The following is a 9,811-nucleotide window of genomic DNA, read 5'->3' as shown; positions in this document are numbered from 1 at the left end:
AAATGCCTTTGCATAGTCAATGAAACACAGATAGACATCCGTTCTGGCAGAAAGGTCAAAACAGAGGCTCGGCTCTGACTAGCTGAAGCTGGGCACCTCACAGGATAGCCAGCAGACCCCGCAGACCCACCCTATTTTCCCAGATATCGGAGACGCCAAAAAGCCCGCGACATCCATTCCAGCAGAAAGGTCAAAAAGAATTCAATATACAGTAAAAATATCTTAAAAATTAAAGTTAAGTAAAAATTTTTTTCAGATCAGAAGGTGAATTTATCACCAGCAGATTTGCACTATGAGAAATGTTAAAGGAAAATTTTCAAGCAGAAGGGAAATGATGCCCTGTAGTATGTTTTACTTAAGTAATTCTTTTTCAAAGATAATTGCCTTTTTAAGCAGAAACAATAAACATGCATTTTGGGATTTATAACGTATAAAATAAAAATGTAATGATATAATATCACAGAGATTGAGAGAGGGAAATGAAAGTATACCATTGTAAGGTTGTTTTACTAAACGTGAAGAGGTATTATGTCACTTGATATTATAGTGGTAAGTTAAATACATAAACTATAAACCCTAAGTATACCTCTCAAATAACAAAACAAAGATATATTGCCTAACAAGCCAATAAAGCAGATACAGCAAAATTATTTTAAAACTCAGTTGATGCAAACTTAGCCAAAAGCAAGAATAAAAGAAACAAAGAAGTTTTCATTGTAACTATGGAAGCTGGAAGACAAAGGGATAACATCTTTAAAGAGCTAAGTGTGTTGGTTGTGGGAACCCGGCAACCAAGAATTTTATATTAATAAGAATTAAGAATGAAGATGAAGTAAAGATTTTTTTAGACAAGTTAAAGTTGACACATTGCTTGCCAAAAGCCTGTGCAATAGCAGTACATATCAAAGGAAGCTCTTCAACAGAAGCAGAATTATAGCAGATAAAGACATGAATCTCAACAAAGGAATGAAGTATTGGAAATCGTAACTATATGAATAAATCTAATTCTCTAAAAGAGCTACTTGGCTGTTGAAAGAAAACAGTTAAAAAAAACAGGGTTTATATATCTTTTTTAATTTTTCTTTTATTATTTTTGTGTGAGTGTACCGTCAAATCAGATCTGACTGGTACAGGAGGAGATTGTCCCTCCTTCCCCGGCAGAGCATCTGGTGGGTTTGAACTGTGAGCCTCTAGGATTGTAATTGCAGCTCCTTGCCACTAGGCCACCAGAACTCCCCTGAATTTTAAACCATAAGTAGCCCCTTGTTCTATTCAAGTGACTGCTTTGCGGCCTAAGTATCTTATATAGTTGCATGCCATAAACTCATAGCTGACCCTTCAGTGAGTTTTCAGAGGCTATAAATCACACAGGAGGAGATAGTCCATCTTTCTCTTGCAGAGCAGCTGATGGATTTGAAGTGCCTGCCTTTGGGATTGCAGCACTCTGTCTTACCACATGGCCACCAGAGCTCCCTGATACTAGGCAACTAACTTTAAATAATTTAAATTATGTTTTCCAAAGAATGAGGCCAATATTTTAAAGAATTAGCCTAAAAAAAAAAAAGAATTAGCCTGTATTTAATAAGAAGGAATTGCATCATAGTGCTATTTTCTTTGATATCACTCTCTTAGTCTCAACACAAGATATTTTCAGTCTAGATGTATCAATTAAAAATAAACAGAGCTGTCAGCAGGCAAGATGGTTTATCTCCTTCACTACAGTTTGGTAACAGTTTTGTTTCAAATTATGCACTTCTGCAAAGACTTGGAGAAATAAAGAACTCTGTGGGTTGCTAGGAATAGGGAAAATTTACTTGAAACTGGAAAATGAGAGTTTAGGGGAATGGGGGAGGGGGGGAAACAGAAGGTCAGACTAGAGAAATCGAAAGGTATTGTGCAGCCTAACAAACTTCCCCAAAACTTTGTACCTGAAAGTGGCATTTTACTTCCTCATGATTCAGTGGGTTAATGTTTAAAATCAGTGACTAACTGGTGATTCTTTAGGAGATGCCAGAATATATATAGCAAAACATTTGCAACTTCAGTTTCTTTCCCATTAGACACTTAATAATCAATAAGCAGTATATCTCTCTCTTTCTCGTATACTTGAAACAATTAATGAACTTAGATCTGTACACATTAGTCTGTTCTAGATATTTTATATAAATGAAATAATGTTTTTCCTTTGGGGATAGATTTCAGAGTAATGTTTTTCAGAGTAATGATTTTGTTTTATAATCATAATTGTTTTCATTTTTTTTATTTTTTGTGTGTGTACTGTCAAATCGGATCTGACTGATACAGGAGGAGATTGCTCCTCCTTTGAACCATGTACCTCTGGGATTGCAGTGCAGCTTCTTGCACTAGGCCACCAAAGCTCCCTATTATAATGTTGTTGAGATTCAGCTGTGTTGTAACATGAACCAGGACTTCATTTCTTTTTATGGCTGAGTAATATTTCATCATACATCTAAATGTAGGGGATATATTTGCACAACACATTTTATTTATCCATTTTCTGCTGATGGGGATTTAGATTGTCTTTTTCTTTGGGCTCTTGTGAAGTATGCAGTGAGCACTAGTGTACTTGTATCTGTGTATGCGTATACAAATGTAAATACCAGATTTTGTTTATATGTTCATCTGTTAACAAACATTTTAGTTGTTTTCATCTTCTGTTATCATGACTAGCTCTGCAGTGAATATCTTAGTTATCTACTGTTGCTATAACAGAGATACCAAGAGTGGATTGCTTTGTTGTTATTGCTGTTGTTATGTGCCGTCCAGTCACTTGCAACTCATAGTGACCCTATGTACAACAGCTCTGAACCCTGCTCTACCCCGCACCGACCTTGTTGTCTCTGACACACCTACCCCCCACTACCCCAGTCAGTGAATCACTTAATCTCATCAAGGGTCTTCCTCTCTTGCGCTGTCCCTCTGCCCTCCTAAGCATGATGTCCCTCACCAAGAACTGGTCACTCCTTGCAACATGCCCAGAGTATGTCAGATGAAGCTTCAGAATCCTTGCCTTCAAGAAGTAGCCTGCTTTCACCCTCTCCAGGATGAACCTATTTGTTATTCTACCAGTTCATGGTATATTTAATACTCTTCTCCAGCACCACAGCTCAAAGGCATCAATCCTCCTATCATCTCTAGTCACTGTCCAGCTTTCTGATGCATAGCAAATAAGCGCAAAGACTATGGCCTGGATCAGGCACGCCTTAGTCTTCAGACTGATATCATTGCTCTTCAGTACTCTGGAGAGGTCTCTGAGAGCAGATTTTTCCAGTGCAATTTATCTTTTGATTTCCTGGCTGCTGATACCAAGAGTATTAATTGTGGAGCCAAGCAAACTTAAGCTGTTAATAATCTCAATGCCTTTACCATCTATCATGATGCTACCAGTTGGCCCAGTGATGAGAATCTTTGTTTTCCTGATGTTGATCTTCAGTCCATATTTAAGTCTGCAGTCCTTGACCTTCTGCAGCAGGTGCTTCAGGTCCTGCTCAGTTTCAGCAAGCAGGGTCGTGTTAATCTGCATAACGCAGATTGTTGATGAGTCTTCCTCCAATCCTGATGCCACATTCCTCCTCATAGATTGCTTTAACAAACAAGTTTATTCTGCCACAATTTCAAAGGCTGAAAGTCTGAATTCAACATGTGAGCTCTGGAGGAAGGCTGTGCCTTTCCGCTGATCCTAGAAGGTCCACCTTGTCTACTTTAGGTGTCTGTGTACTTGGCATTCCTTGAGATCCTCAGGTGTAAAAACAGTAATGAGACACCTCTGGGTGGGATTAGCTACCGTCTTTTCTGCACTTAGTGTTTAGTTTCGCTTTTAACCTCTATACCACCCAGGGACTCCACTATTATAATGAATTACAAGAATATTACAATCTATTGTTGTTGTTAGGTGCTGTTGATTCAGAACAGAGTCATAGCTGACCCTTCAGTGTGTTTTCAGAGATTGTAATTCTCACAGAGGGAGGTTCCCTCTTTCTCCCATGTAGCAGCTGGTGGATTCAAACTGCTTGCCTTTGTATTGGCAGCACATCTCTTTACCACTAGTCTTTCCCAATTCCCCATATGCAACCTTCCAAAAGCACTGATTTCTGCGAGAAACCCTTAGGCAGGTGCAGTCTTCAGATTTGCTCACACTTCCTCCCTTTCACTATGAGATGTCTGAATTGGGCCAAACTCAGATTTTAGTCCTTTGGGGGCTCCTAGACCAGTCTGAAAACATGGACTGATCAGCAGACCCTAAAGTGGACCTCACCTTTCGTCATTTCTCACAATTCATGAGAGATTCAATTCAGGTCACACCAAGGTTCTAGTCCTTTTAGTCAGCACTTGTGCTGGTCAGGCCACACATCTATAAACAATCCACCAGAATATGTGTCTCTTTTACTTTGGAAACAAAGACCAGGGTCATTTTTAGAGCACAGAGGGGTTATGAGTCAGCCTTGGCTGTGGGTGCAGCTTCACTGTCTGCCACAGCAAGAGGCTGAAGACTGGAGACAATGGGAAAGTAGTTTTTCCCCCTACTATTTAAAAATTATCATTCTTATTTTTTCGACTGTGGCTTCCTGCAGTCATCATTTACCCACCTTTTCAAGGTTGCTTTCTTGGGGTTCACATCACCCCCTATGATACCATACCTGCTAGATTGGATCCTAGACTGCTTATGCTACTGTCTGTGTGGCATCTTCTGGGGGTTCTTTTACTGGTCTTATTTAAGGTACCACTGGGACATAGTCATTAGAGAGGAAACACATCATCTCTGCTCAACATGTTCTCATGTGCCTACAAGATGTCCCTAGTCTTCCTCACATGGCAGCACCAGGTACTGCAGAGACAAAAGTAGAATCCCGAAGGCCCCTGGACGCCTAGATTCAGAATCTACACATGGTCATTGAAAAATAAGTCACATGCAGAATTTAGTCTATACACAAGAAAGGTTATCAGAGGTAGATTTTGGTATTTGTTTTTACATACTAAGAGAGAAATTATGATTTTATGATTTTCTTCTCAGCATCCATTTTCTCAGAACTGTATCGCTCCTATGATTCACATAGTTACTATGGAACTATAATGTTAGTACAGCTGACCACATTTTTGATCATTGTTTGAGTCAGGGGTAAGCCAATCAGACTCATCCTTTGAATTCTTTTTCTACATGAGAGCTGGTCTCTTACCAATACCCAGAAGTGCCTGTGATCTGCAGAAAGAAGGGAGGTGAGCATCCTGATGACCTTTGCCTCCTAGCCTTGTTTAAGTTATTGCTATCTCTGCAAGCAGATGCGTCTTCTCTCTTTACATATATGTGCTGCTATTGTGTTATGAGCCATTGAGTCAGAGCTGACTCAGCTGACCTGGCTCCGGCAGGTTTTCAGAAGCAGTACATTTAGCACAGGAGGAGTTTGTCTGTCTTTCTCCTGGTAGAGCATCTAGTGGATTTGAACCATGTGCCCTCAGGTTGGCAGCACAATTCCTTACCACAGGGTCATCAGAGCATATACATGTAGACAGATACATAGATAAATACAGATAGCCATGAGAGCTTATATGTAATATATAGAACATATGTACTTTGTATTTTTAATTATATATCTTATATATAAATTTTATATACCTTCACCATGTTGTGCATTCATATATGTGTGTGTACATGTGTGTGCTGTTGAGTCGACTATGACTCATAGTGACCTTATGCACAATAACTCTGAACTGTGCTCTGTCCTGAGCTATTCACTGTAAATGAAAAAACAAACAAGAGATCACTGCTCATCTTTCTTCTGTGGAGCAATTGTCTGCCTTTGGGCTGAGAGCGCAGCACCTCACCACTAGGATTTTCACTTTTTATTTATCCCAGTTTATATTTTTCCAGAACATTAATTTCATGTCTTCCCCCCCCATTCATTCTGTTATTAAGCTTGGTTTACTTTTTTCTTACTTGCTTAGTTGAAATATCAGTTTGCTTTTTATCAATAAATAAAGTTTTCTAAAAGTCATTTAAGGGTAGTATCTAATGTTTGATTCCACCAAGGAGATTAGGCATTGGGCAAGTCCGCTGTAAAGGACCTTCCAAAGTACTGAGGAACAATCATGTTAGTTTAATGACTAAGGTGTACTGGGCTCAGGCCATGCTCTTTTCAGTCACTTGCTGTGCCTCTTAGAGCTGGACAATGATGAATAAGGATGCCAGAAGATGAATCGATGTCTTTGAGTTGTGGTTTTGGAGAATGGTACTGAATATTTTGTAGACTGTCGGAAGAACAAACAGATATGTCTTGGGAAAAGTTCAGCAAGAATGTTCTTTAGATGAAAGGATGGCAAAGCTTCGAAATCTCAGTACTTTGGGCATGTTGCCAAGAGAGGCTACTCCTTGGAGAGGGAAATCATGTTTTAAAAGGTAGAGGTCAGCAAAGGAGGGGAAGATTCTTAGCGAAATGAATTGAAATAAGTGACTGCAGCAATGGGCTCAAGTGTATCAGAGATGAGGATGGCACAGGGTAGGCAACAACCACCTATGCCTTGACTAATGATATTTCCAGTTTGGTTTATTTAAAAAAATTATTGTCATAGTATGTGTATTTATATGTAAAATATTTTTATACTTAAAATTATATTAAATATATATTTTATGTATGTTCACCATGTTTTGCAATCATCACCCTATCTATTTCTAAAAATTTTTCATTACTAGTTTTGGCTCCTTTTTATAGTTAATTTTTTACATTTTCTATTTGATTGAAAAGTTATTAGAAGAATGAGCTTTGGCTATGTAGTCTCAAATTTTAATTGCTAATTAATTCTTGCCTTTGTTAATTTGTTGTTTTTTTTCCTGCCAGAATAGACTATGTACAAACTCTGGTTTTGTCTCTCTAGTTATAAGTTGAAGATAGAGCTTTCTTACCAAGCTTCCTTTTTCTCCCACTACACTTAAATAAGAAGCTCTCTGTCATAGTAATTATTAATTTTTCATCTTCTCTGAGCTAATCTTAAAACCTCCTAGATCATTAATCTGAAGATATTTCAGGTGCTTTTCAGATAAAATTCAAATGGAACAAGTCAAACAGCATTAACTTGCTATGCAAGAAGGTATGTGCCATTTCCCCTACAGCACTGTGTTAGTTACCAGGACCAGGCTGTATGCGCAGATAGCAAAGAAATTAATGTGAAAGTGATTCAAAGTTTTATAAGTTCAGCACAGGAGTTCTGCAGAGAGTAGATGAATTCCATTTAAGAGGACAGAAGGAATGACTTTCTTAAAAAAAAAAAAAGAATAAAAGACATCCTAGAAAGAAACAGTATTAAGTTACCAAGATCAATGTGGTAATGATTTAGCTTTTCTTTCCCACGTACGCGTAGTCTGTGTGTTATGTGCTCATTACTGCTTACAGGCCCTTTCATATCCATAACCTTAAAACAATCCTTTGAGAAACTATTGATTATGTTGTCCCATTTTTCAAATTGAAACACTGAAAAGATTAAGTAGAGTCAAGTATGGAACCCAGCTCTTCCACCTTCAAGTTCCCAGTCCCCTTCCACTGTGGCCTGGTGGGCAAGGAGTCGCCCTGCATCCTAAAGGCAGCAGTTTGAATTCCCCAGCAGCTCCACAGGAGAAAGTTGGGCAGTCTCCTCTCCTCTGATTTACAGCCTTTGAGGTCTGCTATCAGTTAGTTGTAACTTGACAGCAGGGAGTTTTATATCATGCTACGGGGTCAAACCTCTAGAGACCACAAGGGGTCTGCCCGCAGTCCGTCCATGGTGAGCTCTGGGGGATGGAAGGAGGGCTCTGGTGGCTGGGTGGCATCACGTGTGTAACCTCAGTGTTTTTCTCATTTGAGATCCCTGCAGCGAAGTTGAATGAGCTGCTCGAGAACTTTTACATCACTGTGAAGAAGAGCGACGGCTCGGACTTCCTGGCCACCTCACTCCACGCCATCCGCCGGGGCCTGGACCGCATCTTGAAGAACGCAGGGGTGGGCTTTTCCATCACCAGCAGCACCTTCAATTCTTCCAACAAGAAGCTCAAGGAGAAGCTGTGGGTTCTGAGTAAGGCAGGGATGTCAGGGGCCCGCTCTCGCAACATCATCTACTTCTCCCTCTCAGATGAGGAGGAGATGTGGCAGGCAGGTTGCCTAGGGGACGACAGCCCCGTCACACTCTTGTCCACTGTGGTCAAATACAACAGTCAATACCTGAACATGCGGACGCTGCAGGAACACGCCGATCTGATGTACGGTGACATCGAGCTACTCAAAGATCCCCAAAACCAGCCCTACTTCGCCCGGACAGACAGCGTCAAGCGGGAGAGCAGGAGTTCCACGAGAGTGTGTCATGGGAAGATCTACCATGAGCATTCCCGGGGCCACAAACAGTGCCCTTACTGCCTCCTGTACAAGTACATGTACATCCACCGGCCACCGACCCAAATGGAGGCCAAGTCCCCCTTCTACCTCACTGCCAGGAAGGAGACCACGGACATGGGCAGCGTGTGGTACGAGGAACAGAGGATGGGTCTACGGTCCTTGCGGGGAGTTGTCCCAAACTTAGCCAAGAAGGTCAAACTGGAAAACTGTGAGAACTTCACCTTCATCTCCTTTACTCAGGTCTCCAGGAGGCTTGGCTCCCACAGCTACCGCCAGTGACAGTCCTCTGGGCCAGGCCGTTGCCCTGCTCACTGCGGTGAGAGCCCACTCAGACCTCCTGGCCACCTCGCTGCACCAGGCAGGCAGGCAGGGTGTGACTGCAATGTCATGGTCCAGGGGACCGTGTGGTCTGCTGTTCTTTTTGAGTTTAGATTTGTTTTCTAAATGAACATCATAATAGAGTCTGAATAATTAGCATGTTCTATTCAATTATTACCTTCATTGAATTACAGAATACAGAAGGTATATTGCTACAGACACAAGCATGAGGAAATTTGCTTTATCTAGTGCCTTTTTAGCACATGTCTTCTCAGAAAAGAGGGGGGAAAAGAGAACCTCTTAAGTAGTCACTTAAAAAATTTTCAATAGCTTAGTGTATTTAAAATATTATGAAGACAGTGTATACACTTTGCTGAATTACACCCAGATAGGGAAAGTAGAGAGGCCAACGTGCTATTTCCAGGAGGAGAATTGCACTTGACAGTCCTGTTCTGTTGATGGATAACTTGGTTCTGCAGAGTAAGCAGCCTTCTATGATGAAAGCTCCTGGAGCTGCTCAGTCAGGCTGTTTAGAGAATCAAGATCCGCTCAGATTGCCTGAGCCGCGGGAGAAACGCCTTCTCTGCTGTCAGTAGAGACGATTTTATGAAAGAAGATTAATGCTCCAAGAGAGTGTGTGAGAGCAGGGTTTCCAGTGACCCAGATGGGTTTACCATGAAAGAATTTCCAGTGGTGAAAGGGGTTTGGAACAGCAGTCTGATTAAGATGTCAAAACCTCCTGAAGCAGAAGTGCCTACAGTTTTTTTCTCAAGCACCATGCGGAAACTACTTTCATTTGAACTTTTTATTTTAATTTTTTTTTAATTGGGGAAAAACATATTGGAGGTACAAGGAGGTGAGGGTTGGGGGCAGAAGGATGAGGATGGGCCAGGATGCAGCTGCAGAGCTGCACAGTTTGGTCGGTGGGGGGAGCAGGTAAAGGAAATGATAAGGGTCCAGTGGGGACCAGATGCTACAGAGGAATGACAAGCATTTTCCAATGGTAATTAAACCAACTGTCTTATTGATTTGGGAATTGGATGCCAACTCTCTGGCTTCTTCATGCTGCACAGGGGCATAGATGTAAAGGGGGGAAGGGAGGATGCTTTGTCTCCTTA

General features: G+C 41.0%; 1 protein-coding gene across 3 annotated transcripts in view; it reads left to right on the top strand.

Annotated features, from left to right (window-relative positions):
- KIAA1958 (KIAA1958 ortholog) overlaps nt 1-9,003 on the top strand; it is a 182,544-nt gene extending 173,541 nt beyond the window's left edge. For 2 of the 3 annotated variants that reach the window (XM_006900842.1, XM_006900841.1), the window contains one exon: nt 7,851-8,690. In XM_006900842.1, coding sequence (XP_006900904.1) covers nt 7,851-8,654 — 804 coding nt within the window. In that variant the 3' untranslated portion in view covers nt 8,655-8,690. Of the gene's footprint in view, nt 1-7,850 lie in introns of all 3 variants that reach the window. The other variant, XM_006900843.1, reaches the window with a different exon arrangement.
- The last annotated feature ends 808 nt before the right edge of the window (nt 9,004-9,811 follow it).

This window comes from Elephantulus edwardii, unplaced genomic scaffold (genome assembly GCF_000299155.1).
Source record: "Elephantulus edwardii isolate Elephantulus edwardi_28Jun2011 unplaced genomic scaffold, EleEdw1.0 scaffold00297, whole genome shotgun sequence".
In the NCBI taxonomy this organism is placed as follows: domain Eukaryota; kingdom Metazoa; phylum Chordata; class Mammalia; order Macroscelidea; family Macroscelididae; genus Elephantulus; species Elephantulus edwardii.
The sequence above is the reverse complement of the archived record's forward strand: the minus strand, read 5'-3'. Positions and strand labels throughout refer to the sequence as shown.